This window comes from Strix aluco, chromosome 21 (genome assembly GCF_031877795.1).
Source record: "Strix aluco isolate bStrAlu1 chromosome 21, bStrAlu1.hap1, whole genome shotgun sequence".
Taxonomy (NCBI): Eukaryota; Metazoa; Chordata; class Aves; order Strigiformes; family Strigidae; genus Strix; species Strix aluco.
The window spans coordinates 14,479,985-14,497,686 of NC_133951.1; the positions used below are offsets into that span (position 1 = coordinate 14,479,985).

General features: G+C 70.7%; 2 protein-coding genes across 2 annotated transcripts; both read left to right on the top strand.

Moving 5' to 3' along the window:
* Window positions 1-196: 196 nt before the first annotated feature.
* Window positions 197-3,996, top strand: CANT1 (calcium activated nucleotidase 1). Its single transcript, XM_074846854.1, has 4 exons — window positions 197-242; window positions 1,950-2,589; window positions 2,827-3,030; window positions 3,474-3,996. The coding sequence occupies exons 2-4, from the start codon at window positions 1,971-1,973 to the stop codon at window positions 3,842-3,844; spliced, it is 1,194 nt and encodes a 397-aa protein (XP_074702955.1). The 5' UTR covers window positions 197-242; window positions 1,950-1,970; the 3' UTR covers window positions 3,845-3,996.
* A 3,554-nt stretch (window positions 3,997-7,550) lies between these two features.
* On the top strand, window positions 7,551-17,611 carry TIMP2 (TIMP metallopeptidase inhibitor 2). The gene is made up of 5 exons (XM_074847294.1): window positions 7,551-7,866; window positions 15,013-15,113; window positions 15,190-15,298; window positions 15,562-15,686; window positions 15,993-17,611. Exons 1-5 carry the CDS (start codon window positions 7,740-7,742, stop codon window positions 16,191-16,193), a joined length of 663 nt encoding a protein of 220 aa, XP_074703395.1. The 5' UTR covers window positions 7,551-7,739; the 3' UTR covers window positions 16,194-17,611.
* Window positions 17,612-17,702: the final 91 nt, after the last annotated feature.

Below are 17,702 nucleotides of genomic sequence, written 5' to 3' on the forward strand. Positions count from 1 at the left end.
CTTTCCCGCCGGGCCCGGCCCGGTTCGGCCGCGGGGTGGACCACAACTCCCATCAGCCCCCGCGGCGCGGCGGGCGGGCGGGGGCTGAAGGGAGTTGTAGTTCCGGCCGCGGGGATTGACTGCTGCCGGCTGCCGTAGCGGCGCGCGGGGGCTGCCGGGAGCTGTAGGCGGCGGCGGCGGCTGCGCGCGGCAGCAGCGGCGGCGGGGGAGGAGGCGGGCGGCTGCGCTCGGGCGGCGCCGCGGTGAGCGGGGACACCGGGGCGGGGGGCGCCGTGGGGTCCTAAGGCTGGGCCGGGCCTGCGGCACGGGTGTCCCCGCCGGGCTGCGGCGGGAGCACCGCGGGCCTCAAGCACCGGGCTTGGGCGGGAGTATCGGGGTCCCCGAGGCCGTGGCCCCCGGGCAGAGGGTCCCCGGGAAGGGGGGTGGAGGCCCTCAGGGCCCCGCTCAGCTCGGGCGGTTCGCCGCCTTCCCGGCAGCTCGCTCGGGGAAGGGGCTCGGGGGTCCCCGGGGGGGGGGGCCGGGGGTCCTTGTGTCCGGTACGGGGGAGACCCCGTGCCCACGCCTGGAGGGGCCGGGGGGTCCCCGTGTCTATGTCCGGGAGCACCCTGTGTCCATTCCCAGGGGTGCCCGGGGGGTCCCCGTGCCCATGCCCGGGGGGGCCGGGGGTCCCGGGGCCGTGCTCAGGGCAGGTGCGGTGGGTCCCTACAGCCGCGGTGCAGGGCGCGGGGTCCCCGGGGCCCCGAGAGGGCGATGCTCTGGGGTCTCCGCAGGACAGAGGGGTGCTCCCTCCCCGCAGGGTTTGTCCCCCGCAGCAGCGGGGCCCCGGGGCGAGCGGCCGTCCCTCACGGGCTCTCCCGTGTCCCAGCCGCCGCCGGCAGCGCCCCCCCCTGCCGGGGCTCGGCCCCCCACGCTCAATGCAGCCTCTGTTCGCCCCTCGGGCTGCTGAAAGGCACATTGAGGGGAGCGTGGCTGGTGCCCAGCGCTGGGCCCGCAGCCCCACCGCGGCCAGTGACAGGCCCTTTGGGGACATCCCTGGGCTGGCGGCTGGGAACCCTCTGCCCTGCCCCGGGCTGGGGGTCCTTGCCCCAGTGCGGTGCGTGGTGGGTGGTGCTGGGGCCGCCTCCAGTCCTGGGGGGCTGCTTGCCCCCTGCCCAGTCCTCAGTGCCCGTCTGCAGGCACTGCAGGTGCTGCACAGAGGGAGGTGACGCTGAGAGGTGGCAGCGCCCTGGCCCCGTGGGTGGGCACAGCCTGGGCTGGGCTGAAGGTGCCCACAGGCGAGTCCTGCCCGGAGGAGACGCTGTGACCGTGGGCAGGCCTGGTGGGGTGGGGAGGGGGGGCTGCTGCGGCTTTAAGGCTGGGCAGGTCGGGGTGTTTGTCCCTTGGACCCGGGCGCTTCGTTTCCTGCTCAGGCGTTGGCATCCTGCTCAGGCGGAGCTGCCACGTGTCTCACGGTGTCCCCGTGGGGCTTGGGGACACGCTCACCGCTCACCTGCAGGGCCGGTTCCTGGGGGCCACGGGAGCTGGGCCAGGCCGGCCACTCCGGAGGCACCAAGGGTTGTCCTCGGCTGCCGGAGAGGAACCTCCTTCCCCCTGGGACCGTGCGGGGACGCGGGGACACTGCTCAGCAGGACGCCCCAAGATGGGGCGCAGGGTCTCGCCCTGGGCCGCGGTGCCTCAGCTCCCCGCCTGGGCTGCTGCGGGCCCCGGGGCAGGCAGAGGTGCTGAGCAGGTCGTGCGGGGGCTGCCGGCACACCGGGGCTGGTCTGGGGGTGCAGAGAGGGGGTGAGAAGGGGCTGAGGGTGGCTCCAACAGCAAAGCAGCCCCCTTGGCACGCTGCGTGAGGCAGAGAGGGGATGGGGCCCCTCGCCTCTCCCTCCTGGCCGCCCCCCGAGCTCAGCGCAGCGCCAGGCTCCAGCTCTCTGACCCGTTTCCTCCCCTTTTTCCACCAGGCTCTCCTCGCCCCCAGGCTGATGCCCGGCCCGCCCTGCCATGAGTCTATGAGCCCCCTCCGGATCAGCGTGGGTGGCCTGCCTGTCCTCGCGTCCATGACCAAGGGTGCTGACCCCCGCTTCCGACTGCGCTGGAGGGCCATCGTGCTGTCGTCAGCCTGCGTGGGGTTTGTGCTGCTGCTCTTCTGCCTGCACCGCTCCTCCCCGGCACGGCCCGTCCCACCCAATCCTCGCAACTGGCAGCTCGGCCTGCGGGCAGGGGACCGCTACAATGACACCTACCCCCTGTCCCCACCCCAGAGAAACCCCGAGGGCGTGCGCTACCGCATCGGAGTCATCGCGGATCTGGACACGCAGTCCCAGGGCTCTGAGGAGCACACCTGGTTCAGTTACCTGAAGAAGGGCTACCTGGTGCTGTCGGACAGCGGGGACAGCGTGATGGTGGAGTGGGACAAAGACGAGAGCGTGCTGCAGTCCCACCTGGCCGAGAAGGGCAGGGGCATGGAGCTCTCCGACCTGGTTGTCTTCAACGGGAAGCTCTACGCCGTGGACGACCGGACAGGAGTGGTCTACCAGGTTGAGGGCAACAAGGTGGTGCCCTGGGTGATCCTCGCGGACGGGGACGGCACGGTGGGGAAAGGTGAGCTCCCCTTGGAGCCACTGAGGCCCTTGGCTCTTTGCGGCTCGCCGGGGGGGGGTGCACCTTTTCTGTGACCCCGTAAACCCAGCTGGGATGGGGGCAATTCCTGCCCGGGGACCAGCTGGCTGTGTGGGGGGAGGCTGTGCCCAGCAGCGGCCCGTTGTTCGGGGGAGTGGGGGCCGGGCTGGTGTCTGTGCGCTGGCCAAGCCCCGGCTCACGGCGTTTTCTCCGCTGCAGGCTTCAAGGCGGAGTGGCTGGCGGTGAAGGACGAGCACCTCTATGTGGGGGGGCTGGGCAAGGAGTGGACCACGACGACGGGGGAGGTGGTGAACGAGAACCCCGAGTGGGTGAAGGTCATCGGCTACAAGGGCGACGTGGGCCATGAGAACTGGGTGGCCAACTACAACGCGCTGAGGGCTGCGGCCGGGATCCGGCCCCCAGGTACCGAGCGAGGCTCCCGCCTGCCACCCCGTGCCCCGTGCCCTCTGCAGGGGTTTTCCCTCCCCGTAGATACCGGGACTGGCATGAGACTTAAACATGCTGGAGGGCAGAGACCTCCCCCTGTCCTGGCGGGGAGGCCAGAGCCGTCCCTGGCCGGTTTTCTCCCCAGTCTGTGCCACGAGCCGCTGGAGGGTGGCTCGGCCGGCGCTGTGCCTGGCAGCCAGGCCCCCGGGCAGAGCTGGCAGTGCCGGGGTGCCCCTGTCCGGCACCAGGAGGGACTGGGGCGGGGGGCTGCTGCGCAGGCAACAGGGCAGGAGGAGGCAGAAACGCTGGCAGCGGTCGCCTGCGCAGGGCTGCGGGGTCTTTGGGAGGGCGCAGGGTCCCGCCGTGGCTGGGCGGGTCCCCGCTTGCCCGGTGCCGTCAGACGCCGCTCCCCGCCGCAGGGTACCTGATCCACGAGTCGGCCTCCTGGAGCGACACGCTGCAGCGCTGGTTCTTCCTGCCGCGCCGCGCCAGCCACGAGCGCTACAACGAGAAGGCGGATGAGCGGCGAGGCACCAACCTGCTGCTGAGCTCCACCCAGGACTTCGGGGACGTGACGGTGGGACGTGTGGGCGAGGTGGTCCCCACCCACGGCTTCTCCTCCTTCAAGTTCATCCCGAACACGGACGACCAGATCATCGTGGCGCTGAAATCGGAAGAGGACAACGGCAAGATCGCCAGCTACATCATGGCCTTCACACTGGACGGGCGCTTCCTCCTGCCCGAGACCAGGATCGGGAGCGTGAAATACGAGGGCATTGAGTTTATTTAACCGACTTTTGCGCTGGACCAGAGGGGTGAGGGAGGCCGAGGGGCGCTGGGGCCGGCCCTGCCAGTGGCTCCTAGCCAAGCGCATGCCCCGGGCAGCGCTCCCAGCTCTGTAGTTGGCCTTGACCTCTCCTGTAAAGCGTTGGCTCTGCTGCAGCAGGCGTGGTGCGAGTGTTTCGGCAGTGGCACCTGGTGGCAAGGGATTGCCACCACAGGGTGCTGCGAGCCCCAGCAGGTCCCTGCGCCGCAGCCATTAGTGCCAGTCCCTAATTGCGACAGGAACCCTCTGCGGTGAGTCGGTGGCTCTGGTGACATCCGGGCTCTGCGTTTGCAGCCGAGGAGGGGTCTGAGCCCCAGCTCTGCAGCTCTCCTCGTGCCCCGCCATGCTCCCCGGGTGGAGGGGGGTGTCCAGTCGGGGCACCGGGCCCATCCCGGTACATGGGAGAGCAGGTGTGAGCCGTCCCTGGAGCCCAGCCGTGCTGGCAGCCAGTCCTGGGGTCACTCTGCAGGAGAACCCCTGCCCCGTGTCCCTGGCACATGCCAGGGAAGGTACCGGAGCCGTGGGGACAAGCATCCCTGGGGGAGGAGCATCCCTGAGGGTGCGATTGGCCGGATCCTGCCCCGTCCCTGACCCTCACGGCATCAGGGTGACGTGAGGGGACAGGGCCACAGCCAGGGCTGGCAAGGGTTGTCAGATGTCACAGCCTCGGGGGATTTCATCAGGTTTTTTTTCCCCAGAAGCTGGTTTTCCTTCCCTTTTCCTGTAAGCTGGGTGAGGTGATGGCCGGGGTGACGCACGGCCCCGAGCGCTGTTTTCTGGGAAAAGTCTCATGTGGGAGGGGACTGCAGCAGCGTCCCTCTGCCCCTGTCACCGAGGGGGACGCAGCAGTTCCCACGTTGCCGGTAGCATCAGGGAAGTGGCTTTTAGCGGCCTCAAGCCCCAGCAGCTGGGGCCGGGGCTGCTCCTGGCGCCACTGTACCGGCATGGCGGGGCTGGGGTAGGCAAGTGTGGCCCCAAAGCCACTGATGGGGCCAGCGGCCGTGGCTGGGTACAATGTGGGCACGTCCCTGCACCTGGGCCGCGCCGTTCCCAGCCTGCACCCCGAGGAGAACAAGGTTTGCTGGCCCCGTGTCCACAGCTCAGGCCCTGGAGGTGCCTCCAGACTTGGAGCTGTTGGCTCTGGGAAGAGCCGGGGCCCGGAGGGAGGTGGCCGGGAGCTGGCAGGCGGCGTGGCCGTGGCTGCTGCCCGGGCTGCCGTGCCGGGCGCAGCGAGGGAGAGCCAGAAACACCAGCTCGGCTCCCCGGGGCCGGCAGCGGCTGGGAAGCGTTCGCAGCAGCCCCAGGCTTTGCTGGCCGGGGAACCCTTCTGAGCTCACCAGCAGTGTTGTGAAATCACCCCTCAGGAGGAACTTGCGCAGGGCTCGGGAGCCAAAAGTGCGAAACGTGGGCCACCGCAGGCCCCCGGGGCCTCCTTCCCACCTCAGTAACGCCGGGGCTGCAGCTCCTGGCCTGCTCCCCCCGCTCAGCCGAGCCCTTGCCCGTGCAGGGCAGCACAGCTCCACGCCAGCCACCGGTGTTTGGCTCCGCGGTGCCCCCCCGGTTTGGCAGGGGAGAGCTGGTGGGGGATGGGGTGACTGCGGTGCCAGGACCCCCCCAACCCTGACAGCTTCCCCCGGAGCCGGGCTGCAGTCTGGGGCCCCCCAGGAACAAGTCCAGGGCAATGTTGGGGCGACCTCGGGTGCCTGTGCGGATGCTGTCAGCGGAGCCGCTGTTGGGGCGTGCCGGTGCTGGGGGCGGGGAGGGGGGGGCGGCAGAGACACAGCTTAGTAGCGGCTGTCCTGTAGCTCCAGGCACGAGCCCCCAGCTGACACCAACGTGTGCTGGGGCTGTCGGGGTGTCTCCCAGCGGTTTGGGGGGGCCTTGGGGTGCCTCCCCTGCCTGTGCCGCTGCGGGGACTGGCCACACTCGGGGGGAGGGAGGGGGCCTGCAGATGCAGTGGCTGGGCTGCGCTTGGGTGGGAGGACGCACGGTGCAGGGAGCTGGCAGGGATGGGTGTCCCCCCCCCGAGAGCCCAGCCAGGCTGGGCCCCCCCCGCTGCTGTTTACAGTGTCCGGCACCTCGGCGAGCGGAGCGAGCAACGCTCGAGGACACGTGTTTTCGTTTAGCCCAGACAATGACTCAGGCCGGCGCTGGGCTGCGAGCAGACGTGCTCAGCTCCTCAGCGCGGGCCCGTCCGCGGCGCTGTGGGCAGAGCCGGCCCCGGCCCCTGCACATGGCCTCTGGGACTGCGCAGCACCCGGCCTGGGGCACCCCAGCCCACATTGGGTGCCAGCTGGCCACGGGCCACGTCGGCCACTCGACCTTTGCCTGCGCTTCGCTTGGCACAGCCTCTCCTGACCTCGCTCACCCGCCTGGCCCGGGGCCGGCGGCTCTGCAGCACCTGTCTTGGCCCAGTGGCTGGCCTGGTGGCTGGCCCTGCCCTGTGACCCCTCCTCATCCCTGGGCTCAGCCAGGGAGCTCTGCACCTTGCAGGGAAGGGGGGGCTCCCTGTACCACATCCCCCTGTGCCCCCAGACCATCCCACGGCTGCCCTGCCCGCCTGTGCTGGCCCTTCTCCCACTGACCTGGCTGGACCCCATCTCACCCCTCCTCGTGCCGGCGGGATATCGGGGGCCAGGGTGGCTGCGGGGGCAGCGGCACAGTGAGGGGACCGTCAGCCCCTGCCTTGCTGTGAACGGGACCAGGCCGCAGTGTCCCTGGGCCCATGGCTCCTCAGGCCCCGCGGCGATGCATCTGCAGGCCGTGTGCCGTGCAGTGGGGCCGGGGGCTGGAGCCCCCTTTCCAGGTCCCCTTTCCAGGTTCCATCCAGCATCCCAGTGCCGTGGGGGCAGAGTCACCTCCCACGGGTTCCTGCAGGCTCGAGCAGGGCTCGGACCTGGGTTCTGCTGCCGACATTTCTGCTCTTTCTTCTCATCCTCAAGGGCAGCAGCTCTGGTATCTCCCTCGAAGGCGAGTAGCCCTGGCGGGGCAGCTCTGGCGAGCAGCTGGCTCTGGAGCGGGTTTTGTGGCCGCGGCGCTGGCTGTCCCTGCCAACGTGTGCCCGCGGCGCCTGGCTTGGCCGTGCCCAGAGGCCGTGGCCGTGGCCAGAGGCCGCGCTGGGCTCCTTGCCCACTTCGTGGGGACAAAGGCGCCGCTGGAGAGACGGAGCGTGGTGGTGCAGCCGCTGGGCCGGGGGCTGCGGGTGCTGCCGGTGTGGCTGAAGCTGGGACAGGGCCGGGGGGGGGTTTGGGGGTGTGCTCCAGGGCAGGGGGGGCTGCTGGCCAGGGGGAAGAAGCCCCGGGGTCTGCGGGCAAGTCACAGCAGTGTGGGACCCACGGGTGAACGCGGCCGGTGTGGGAGCAGGCGAGGGGGCACGGGGGGTGGGATGAGCGGGGAGGAGAAGGAAGGCGGGGGCACAGCCCTGAGCGCCCCCCCCCCGGCAATTTACGGCCGGGCGCCAGGTCTGCGAGCCGGGGCCGGGCTCCGGTACCCCCCTTCCCGCCCGGGCGGCGGGTCCCGGGGCCGCGGAGGGCGGGCGGGATGCGCGGGGCTCGCCCCGGGGGCGGGGGGGGTGGCGGGGGGGGGGGCGAGCGCGGCCGCGGAGCCGCATCCTGCGGAGGGGCGGGAGCAGCCGGGCTGGCCCCGCGCCACGCAGAGGAGGAGCAGCAAATCCCCGGAGTACGTTAAAAAGCGAGGCCGAGCGGCGGCGGGGGGAGGCAGGAAGAAAACACCCTCCGGAGAAAAGCAGCGCAGGGGCCGCGGCTGCCGGACCCCAAAACTTCCCGGCGGCGGCTCGGCCGGGCCCGGCGGTGGATGCGGTTCGTGGGCCGGGTGGCCGAGCCCGCAGCCCCCCCGCACGATGCCCGCCGCGCTGCCCAGCCTGCTGGCCTGGCTGGCGGTGCTGCTGCTCGGCAGGGCCCGCCCGGCCGACGCCTGCAGCTGCTCGCCCATCCACCCGCAACAGGCCTTCTGCAACGCCGACATAGGTGAGCCCCCTCCGCCGCGGGGCCCCGCAGCCCCCGGTACCGGCCCCGCAGCCCCCGCCAGGGACCCCGGTAGCAGCCCCGGAACCTCCCCCATCCCCCCCCCCCCCGCCCCGGTAGCAGCCCCGGAGCCCCGGCCCGGCCCGCGCGAACTTCCCGGCGGGGGAAGGGGCGGAAAGTTGAAGCGGAGCGGGCAGGGAGCGGGCAGGGAACGGGCAGAGCCGCCCCCGGCACCTGCCCGCAGCCCCGCGCCGGTGCGGGTCCGCGCCCCGGCCGGCCCCGGGGGTGTGTCGGCGGGAGCCGATGCGCGGCCGGGCGCGGTCCGTCCGTCCGTCCGTCTGTCCGCCCGGGGTGTGTCCGTCCCTCCCCGCGCGTCTCGCCGTCTCCGGGGGTTGGGGGGGGGGGGCGGTGGGGGGGGACCGTCGCGGCCGCGCCCGGCATCGCTCCCCGGGGCGTCCCCGGGCGATGCGAGGAGCCGCCGGAACGTGGCTCTGTCCCGGGCCCGGGCCCGGGCCGGGGTCCCCGCGGCGCAGCCCCGGTGAGACGGGCGAGCCCGGCCTCCTCCAACTTCGATTACACCGCGATGGTACGTGGCAGCGCGGGGAGCTGATGGCCCCGGGGAAGGCCGCGAACCGCCGCCTCTCGCACGGCCCCGGCCCGGGAGAACGGAGCCGGCACCGGCCCGGGAGAGGCAGCGCCGGGCTCGGTCACCTCCCGTCTGTTCCTTATTTCCAGGCATTTCCTCTCCCCCGTCCCACTTTGTTCGGCTTGGATGCTGCTGAAAGGGAGGGCTTGGCAGCACCGGGATCTGGATTCCTCTTTCTATGAATAATGCCCTTATTAAATTTTAACATATTAAACAAACAGACCAGCCCCAGTTCCTGACGCTCTCCTTCGCGGGGCCGTCCCCGGGCTCAGCTGGAGAGGTAACATTCCCAAACACTGAGGCAGCCCCAACCTCTGGCCGGCCCTGCCCTGTCCCCGCTCCTGAGCCGGGATGCTCCTGACGGATTCTCGGGCTGCCCTCGCCCCTTCCAGACCCCGCTCCCGGCCCTTCTGCCCCGCGAGCGCGACTCCCACAGCGTCTGGCCGCTGCCCTGCGTGCCCCGGCTCTGCCTGGCCTTGCCGCGAAGCATGTTGGGGACAGGGAGGTTTCTAGACAAAATGGAGCGCTGAATTTTTGGAGCTGCCGCTCGAGCCGGTGTCGCTGGGCTGCGGGATTCCCCACGCCCACTCGGGGAGCGGGGCTGTGGCTTCCCGTCACGCTCCCATCCGGATCAGCTTTCCGCGCCACTCGTGACTCACTGCCCGTCCCGGGGTGCTGGCTCAGCCCTGACTCAGCTGCTGAGTCACCGGCTGTCTCGGCAGCCCCGGCGTCTCGCTGGCCCCCGGGAGGACACGGTGTGGCCAGGCAGCGCTCTCCTGCGGGCCGGGCTGCCCCGCTGCCCTCGGCAGGTGCCGTCCGGTGCCCGCCTGGAGCCTGTCCTGCCTCGGCGGCCTCCTCCCGGGCCGCGCTGGCACCGCCTGGCTCCCAGCCCGAGTCCCCTCTGCGGCTCGTCCGGGTCACTCTTGCCTTGGCTGAGCTGGGGGGACAGCGCTGGGCTGGGGGGAGCAGGGTTTGTCCCGCAACACGGGTCTGTCTCCTGCAGCCGGTGATCCTTGGCCTTCTTGCTGCTTCTCATCCTCCCCCTGGGTGCTCTCTAGAGCTGGGAGGCTCCTCAGCCGGCTCCCTCCCCACGGGTGTGCGGAGCCCAGAGGTGCCGGGTGCTGCCGGGACCTTCCCCGGCGGCTGCGGATGCAGTGGCCCGTGCCCAGGCTGGGCCCTGGGTGGAGACATGGTGGTGGGGGATGCCCTGTGGTGTGGGGCACACCCGGGGCGGCCGATGAGCCCCAAGGCTCATGCCCAGCCCTCGGTAGTGGGGAGCTGGGGGAGTGTGGTTCAAGGCCTGGCCCCGTGGGGCTGGGACCCCCGCTCTGTAGCGTGGGGGGTGCCAGCCACATCCGTCTGTGCCTCCCCACGGCCCCCCTGCCCTCGCTCGCACCCCTGCAGCCGTTTCGCCCCAGGAGCGGGGCCGGGGCCCAGGGCTGCGTTTCTCTGCTGTGGGCACGGGGTGCCCGAGGGGCTGGGAGTCACCTCACCGGAGCTGGTGACTTGGAGCCAGCAACCCAGCACTTGCGCTCCCTGGCCCCCAGGACAGCGGGTTTCTGCAGGGCCTGAGGGCTCGGGGCTGCCCTGTCTCCCGTTCTCCCGTTCCTCGCCGGGGCTGTGCCAGGGCGGCGGGGGCTGGGGGCTGCTCTGCTGGGGCCACTTCTGCGTGGTCTCCCCTGGAGCAGCGGGAGGGGGGTGATGCCTTCTGGGCACGGACGTGGCTTTGGCCTTGTGTGGCACCAGGAGGGGTCAGTGGGGCTCGGGGTGCCACCAGGGACGGGGGGGACCTTGGGTGCAGCCCCTGGCAGCGTTGTGCCGATCCCAGTTGTCCCAGCGCTTGGTTCCTCGGGACGGGGCGCAGGCAGCGTGGCGGCAGGGGGGAAAAGTGGGGGCTGCTGCAGGGCCCAGGCAGAGGAGGGGGTTTGGGGAGAGCGGGGGGAGCGGTCCCTGCCCGAGGGCTGCCAGGGCGAGCGTGGCTGCCCGGCCGGCCCTGCCGAGCTCTGCTGGAGCCGGGGGGCTGCCGGTCCCCGGTGCCGCCTTGCCGAGCTCCGGCGGTCGGAGCCCTTCCCGTGCGGCTGGCGCGGAGGGGCCGTGGGCTGACTGCCGGGGCCGCCGCTGATTGGGCCCCATCCCGCTCCCGTCAGAGGCCCGGGATGACGCACGCGGCCATGGCAGCACAGAGCCCGTGGCTCCCGCGCAGGCCGGCAGGCGAGTGGGGCCTGGTGCCCCCCGCGTCCCCCTGGGTACTGCCAGGCACCGGTGGAGCCCCCGTGGCCTCTGCTCAGCCCCCTCACTCAGCTCCACATCCCTCCTGCCTCCCCATCCCCGAAACTGCTGTGCTGGGGCGGGGGGTGCCCCGCTCTGCTGCTCCTGGGGTGCGGGCAGGCTCCTGGGGGCTGGTTGCTGCCCGTGTGCCAGGCGGGGCTGGGGCCGAGTCCCTCCCGGCGGTGGTTTGGTGGCTCCCCCACCTCCGCTGGCCTCAAGCGGGGCTGGAGTGGCCCTGGGGCTGCCCCCGCTGCGGGGAGGGGTGTCCGGGCTGGTGGTGCCAGGTGGGCAGTGCTGGGTGCCAGCACCCCCGCAGAAGGGAGCTTTGGCTCCGCGCTCTGCGGGCACCGGCGCTTCCCGGGCAGCCGCGGGCGGGTGCTGGTGGGGCTGCCCCACGGCGTCCGGGGTGGGATGGCGGAGAAGGGGCGGCCATTTGGCACATCCCGGGGCGGAGGCTCCTGGTGCTGCCACTGTGCAGCGCCCACACCGCTTCCCCCCTTGGCAGGTCACCGCTTCCCAACACCCTTTTCTCCTTCCCTGGGGAGAACCTGGGGCTGCTGCATCTCCCCGTAGAGGGTCTCGCAGCATCTCACCGCCGCCTGCCCACGGCGGCTCCTGCTGTGACGGCAACTGTCCACGGCAGGAACCCCCTGCTCAGCAGCCAGAAACACGGGGTGCAGCCCCCCGGCTGGGGCAGAGCGTGGCGGGAGCTGGGGAGGACAGCATTGCCCCGGCTGGCAAGCCCAGAGGGGCATCCCGGTGGGGTTGTGGCACTGGGTGACTCTATTTGCACCCAGCTTTGCTCCTGGAGCTGCAGCGTGGCCCCAGTCTGAACCAGTTGGTCACGGGGGGAGCGGTGCAGGGTCGGCTGGTCCCCAATGTGGGGACCTTCCTCGTGGCATGGGGACCGCTCTGCCGCAGGATGCCCGGACTCCTCGGCCCCAGGCAGCCCCGGCTGGTCAGGGAGGGAAGTCACCAGCTCCCCACGGACCCCCACCCCTCTGCAGCCGGGGGCCAGACCCCCCACCCTCTGCCTGCCCTTGTGCCCGTTACCGCATCCCGCTGTGGGCAGCGGTGCTGGGTGGCAGCCACAGGCCGCGCCGGGTCACTGCAGTGAGGTGGGGGCGGATTATTGAAACCCCTCGGAACCGGCCCCAGCCCTGAGTCCCCCGAGGCAGCGGGCACGGGGGGGCAGGAGCTGCGGGGCTCCGAAGGCCCCAGCTGCCAGTGTGGCTCTGCTCACGCAGCAGCTTCTGTGCAGAGTTAAAGGTGAATTCTCCCGGTGCAGAGGCAGGACGCCGTGGTGGGACCGACCCTGGGGGCAGAGGGCAGCGAGGGGACCCCCGTCTGTCCCCGGGGAGCTCCAGGTCCTCATTGTGGGGTGGTCGTGGCTCGCGGCCCTGGGGGCCATCACAGGGGGTGTCACCAGTGGGGTCCCATGCTGCCGGGATGGGGTTGCTCCACGGTGCATCTTCTTGTGGCAGCTTGTCCTGCCTGGGGAAGGAGCAGCGCTGCCCTGGTCGGACGGTGCTGCGCCTGCCGGGAGCCTCGGCTCAGCCTCATGCAGGGTCTGGGCTCCGGCAGCTGGTGGCTGCCCAGGCCGGTGGCAGGAGTGGTGATGGCAGCGTTGGCACTTGGGGAGGTCCGACTGCCGGTCTCTGCGCCCCCGGGGGTTCCCTCCGCCCCTCGGCCCTGCCTCCTCGTTGCGGGGACCTCAGCCGGGCTCTCCTCTGGGGCTCCCCGCCACGATCCCTGCGGCTTCGCCCTCCTCGCCGCTCCGGTTCCTGGCTGGTGCGGAGCAGCTTGGCTGCGCTGCTGGGGTCTTGGCGGGGAAAGCGCAGCGCAGCCGTCCCCTCCACAAAGCCGCACTGTTCAGAACAAATCCGCCTAGAATTGGGCTGCATTTTTGTCAAGTGATTCATCAGCACGTGAATGGAAAAGGCTGGAGCCCACTGAACCAGTAACCGTTCCTCCGCGCCTGGAGCCACGGGGCCGGAGTCGGCTCCCCAGCTCGCTCGCCCCCAAGTTACGCCGCAGACACGCACGGAGCGGCGAAGGGCCCGGCTCGCCGCAGGACGCGGCAGCGGCTGGGTCGGGGGCGAGGGGCGGCCCAGGCCTGCGGCGACCCCGGTGTGCTGGAGCGGGCACAGGCAGCGGGCAGGGACCGTGTCTGCAGGTGCCAAGCAAAGCCCCTCCAGCCAGGGTGGGGAGCGGGGTGGGGGCTGCCCCAGGGGAGGGGAGCACAGCCGGGAAAGCCCTCGGGGCAGCCCCGGTACCGGCAGGTTGTGTCTGCTAGTGCCCGCGTTGACCTGGGGCGACTGTTCTGGGAAGTCTCTTCCCTGGCCCCTGCCAGGGCTGGTGACCGCCCTCTCCTTTCCAGAGTAAACTCAGCTGGCGCTTACCGGTACCCACGTGGGGCCGTGCCCCTCCGACCTTCAGCTCAAATAGCCCGTCCGCGTGCCCCCCTGCCCCCTGGTATTTATAGAGCACGGTCAGATTCCCTCTCCTTGCTGTGCCGGGCGAAAGGAGGCAAGTGTGTCTGTGCCGGGCTGGTGGGCGGCCCCCGGCACGTCCCTGGCTGCTCCCACCTTTCGGTGGGGGACACGAGCCGGGTCCCCAGCTCGGCTGGCACTTGCCCTCCCACTGCCCCGGCCATCCTGTGGGTCCCTGCTCCCTGCCCGCGGCACGCACAAGGGACGGGGTGCTGGCCTCCCGGTGGGTTGGGGTACCCCCAGCAGAGGGGGGAGCCCCACAAGCCCCTGCCCTGCAGCCAGGCCCCCTCCCCGGCTCTGAGGGTGCTGGGCAGGAGCTGTAGCCGCTGCCCTCACACCGTCAGCATCCCCGGTGCTGCCCGGGGCGGCCGGGAGGAAGCCGGGCAGGGAGCCGCAGGTCTCGGTGCAGGGACCCAGGCCCCACGTGCTTGAGCAGCTGCGTCCACCGCACAGCTCAGCCCCGAGCCAGCCGCTCTGTGCCCAGCCGGTGAGTCAGGGTGAGCTGGCTGCCTGCTGCCTGCCTGCCTGCTGCCTGCCTGCTGCCTGCCCTGCCTGCAGGTCACTGCCACGTGCCGAGCGCTCACATGCCGGTTTGGGTGTCCCCGGGCTGTGCTGGCAGCGTGACCGCAGGGACCCTTCCACGGCAGAGTTGGCTCCAGGGTGCCGCGTCCTCACCGGCACGGGGGCACCCGGCCTTGTCCCCCAGCACTGAGCACCGGGACCCCCCCCCCCGGGGCCGTGGCCTTGTTGCCCTTGGCCGGGCTGCTCGGGGCTGCCCGCTGGGGAGCTCGCTGCCTCCCCTCCCCGGGTGGTGTTTTTGCACCACCCCGGCCGTCGGCGTCCCCAGGTCAGTTTTGCAGGCAGCAAGGGCAGGAAGTGACACCCCGGTGGATGCGGTTTCTGCGCCTGCACGGCGTGAGGCTCACACGGCAGTAGCGGGGGTCTGGCAGGGAGCCGGCAGCCGGAGCATCGCCCTGTGGCAGCCGGGACCCCTCCGTGGTGGGACGGGGACCCCCCGCTCTGGCTGTGGGGTGCGGAGGCAGCCTGGTCTCAGGACCCCCACTCCCCCGATGTGGGGATGCAGAGGGGCTGGCAGGGGACCCTGGCACGAGCTGCCTGTGCTGGCACTTGGAGGGCAGCGCCTGTGCCTGCACTGGCTGTGGCGAGCAGCTGGGACAGGGACGTGACTCCCACCTCCCTCTGCACCCAAAGGTGACCCTGCAAATAACTCCCTCTGCCCTTTCCTCCCCCAGCCTGGCCTGGCCACACGGGCATTTGGCTGGGCCCCTTGTCAGAGACCGGTTTAATTAATGACAGTGGGACAAATACCACAGTGCTCCCAGGATGCTGCTGGCGGGTTTTAGCTGTCCTGGTGCCATCTGGGTGACGAGCATGAGCCCGGGCAGGGTCTGGGCAGAGACCGGGCCAGCGCTGGCCAAGGGCAACCGGTGTGGCACGGCTGGTGGCAGCGGGGCCAGGCGATCCTGGGGTGACCTGCCTGTACCACCTGCCAGGAGGGTGCTGCTGCCACGCTGCCCGTCCTGTGCCTGCCAGAGCCCCATCCCTTTGGGGACAGCGTGTGACAGCCAGCTCTGCAGGCAGCTGGGCTTTGCTGCAGGCAGCCGGCCCCGTGCGAGGGCGGGAGCCGCTGTGGGGTGGAGGGGCTGAGCGGGACTGTCCCACCGGGGCGGGCACCTGGGGTCCCCGGGCGCCCCTGCTGACCTCGACACCTCTCCGTTGCAGTGATCCGAGCAAAGGCCGTCTCTGCGAAAGAGGTGGATTCGGGGAACGATATATACGGGAATCCGATCAAACGAATCCAGTATGAAATCAAGCAGATCAAGGTAATGGGGCACGTGGGGGCCGGGGGGGCCGGGGCAGCCTCTGTGCCGGCCGCTCACTCCTGCTCCTTCTCCCCAGATGTTTAAGGGCCCCGACAAGGACATCGAGTTCATCTACACGGCCCCATCCACCGCCGTGTGCGGCCGGCTGCTGGACACCGGCGGGAAGAAGGAGTATCTCATCGCAGGTGGGCAGCTCGAGGGAGGGCTCTCGGGGACACGGGTGGCCCTGCTGCCTCACGGGCCCCCCCCCTCCTCCTCCTGTGTCCTGGCAGCACTCGGCAGCTCCGGGCTGTGGTGGGGCAGCTTCAGGGGGGATGAGCCTCTGCTCCCCGGGGTTCACCGGTGAACGCCGGGAGGGGCTGGACTGAGGCCCCGGCACCCCGAGTCAGCGTTGGGCCCTGGGGCACCTGGGGGGACCGTCTGAGCACTCTGTCTGGCCCCTCCCCAGGCAAGTCAGAGGGCAACGGCAAGATGCACATCACACTCTGCGACTTGGTTTCCACCTGGGACTCGCTGAGCCCGACCCAGAAGAAGAGCCTAAACCAGCGGTATCAGATGGGCTGTGAGTGCAAGGTGAGTGACCAGGCAGCCCCCGAGCTCGGGCTGCGCCCCCTCCCCGTGCTGGCGGGTTCCGTGGCCCCGTGGGCTCCACGGTGAGAGGCTCTTCCCCGTCATTCAAGGATGACACTGTGCGGGGGGCGGCTGGGAACCGAGTCCAGCCCCGGGACCTGCACCCAGGGGTTCCCTTGGTCCCCCCACACCGGAGCAGCATCCCCACCGGGCTCTGCGGGGCAGGGGCAGCCCCACATCCCTGGTGCAGAGCTGGGGGGGCAGCTGACCTCGGGGCTGTCAGTGACGGTGTCGTTCTGTTGTGCACAGATCTCGCGCTGCCTCTCCATCCCCTGCTTCGTCTCCTCCTCGGACGAGTGTCTCTGGACAGACTGGGCGATGGAGAAGAACAACGTGGACGGGCGGCAGGCGAAGCACTACGCCTGCATCAAGAGGAGCGACGGCTCGTGCGCCTGGTACCGCGGCATGGCCCCCCCCAAGCAAGAGTTTCTCGACATCGAGGACCCCTAAGCCAAACGAGCGCATTCCAGTAGCCAGTAGAAAAAAAACCTGCGAGATGTTAGACTGGTCCAAGCTGATATCAATTCCTGGAGACAGCATGAAAATCCGCTCGGCCACGGGGGTCCCCGGGCTGCGGCAGCTGCCGCGCGCGTGCAGGGGGCAGGGACAGGGACCCGCAGGGCTGAGCAGGGTGCGGGGGGACCCCGCTGCCGGGGCCGCGCTCAGCCCTGGTGCCCGGGCAGCTGTGAAGGAACCGAACCCTCGGGAGTGGCGGGAGCTGCCCCGGCTGCGTAGCAGGTCTACCAGTGCCCCCGCCGTGGGGGAGCCACCCCAGCAGCTCTTGCCAGGCAGCGCTCCCCACCGCAGTGTCCCCAGCTGCCCTCCAGCGCCGGGGACCCCTCTGTCCCCCTCCCCACCCACCACCCGTCCCTCCCTTTGGGGTGCAGGAAGGGTACAGCCAGGGGCTCTTGGGTGGGGGGGTACCATGTGGCAGAGCCCCCAGCTGCGTGCGAGGGGCTCTGGGCTTCTCGTGGGCCGGGTGGCTCCTGCGCAGCTGCTTGTCCTGAAAAGCTGGAGGGACACGTTAGCATGGCTGGGGTGACCCCCCCCATCCCTGCATGCACCCGGGCGCTGCTGCCCCTCTCCCCACGTGCCCCTCTCCCCACGGGGACACGGAGGTGAGTGTGGGGTTCACCGCCCTCCCCGGCATCACGGGGGGGGGGGTCTGCTCCCCCTACAGCCTCCTGTGCGGGCGGAGAGCTGCTGCCAGACCCTTCGGCTGCCGTTGGACGGGCTGAGACCCACCAGCCTTGGCAGGCAGGGAGCAGGGCAGGCAGGGAGCTGCCCCTCGACGGCACCGGGGGCAGGAGCTCCGGCTGTGTGGGTGCAGAGCGTTTCCATCATGGCCTCGTGCAGCTGCTGGCTGAGCCGGGCCACGGCCTTCGGCGGCACCGGCCGAGCTCCCTCCTCATCGGCAACGGGAAGATGGATCCCAGCACCCGGCCGGGCGTGGGCAGCAACGCAGCCACAGGAAAACCCGTCCCCTCCGGCGAACCCTCCCGCACCCCTCGGGTCCCGCTTTTCTCTGAGCCATTCCCACACCGCGCGGTGCCGGCCGTGGGGCCGCCCGTCCGCGACGCCGGCAGCACCGGCACGTGCGTCCCGGGAATCCCCCCCGCAGCCCCGCTCCGGGGTGTTTTCATGCTGTGCGTCCCCGTCAGGTTTGAGATGTCGTACTGGACCAGTCTGGGCAATTCCAACGTATTAAAGAGAAAAATTAAAAAGAAAAAAAAAAACCCCAACCTCTAATCACTCCCATATACGACGCCCGTTCGCTTACTGTATGGTTGTATCATATGTGCCATTTACTCCTGTCTCTGCTCTAGTCTGTCTCTGAGTTTATTAATTTCCACTTGTTTTGCCACCGGCTCCGTGGTCCCTGTGCTGTAATTTCTGTTCCGCCGGGGCCGCACCGGCAGCTCCCGGGCACTGGAGAGCGGTGGCGCCGCTCCTCCGGCC

Coding starts and splice junctions, on each gene's coding strand:
- TIMP2 (XM_074847294.1), top strand. CDS start 7,740: ATGCCCGCCGCGCTGCCCAGCCTGCTGGCCTGGCTGGCGGTGCTGCTG. Junction 15,114..15,189: donor ATGAAATCAAGCAGATCAAG/GTAATGGGGCAC, acceptor CCTTCTCCCCAG/ATGTTTAAGGGCCCCGACAA. Junction 15,299..15,561: donor GAAGGAGTATCTCATCGCAG/GTGGGCAGCTCG, acceptor GCCCCTCCCCAG/GCAAGTCAGAGGGCAACGGC.
- CANT1 (XM_074846854.1), top strand. CDS start 1,971: ATGCCCGGCCCGCCCTGCCATGAGTCTATGAGCCCCCTCCGGATCAGC. Junction 2,590..2,826: donor GGACGGCACGGTGGGGAAAG/GTGAGCTCCCCT, acceptor TCTCCGCTGCAG/GCTTCAAGGCGGAGTGGCTG. Junction 3,031..3,473: donor GGCCGGGATCCGGCCCCCAG/GTACCGAGCGAG, acceptor TCCCCGCCGCAG/GGTACCTGATCCACGAGTCG.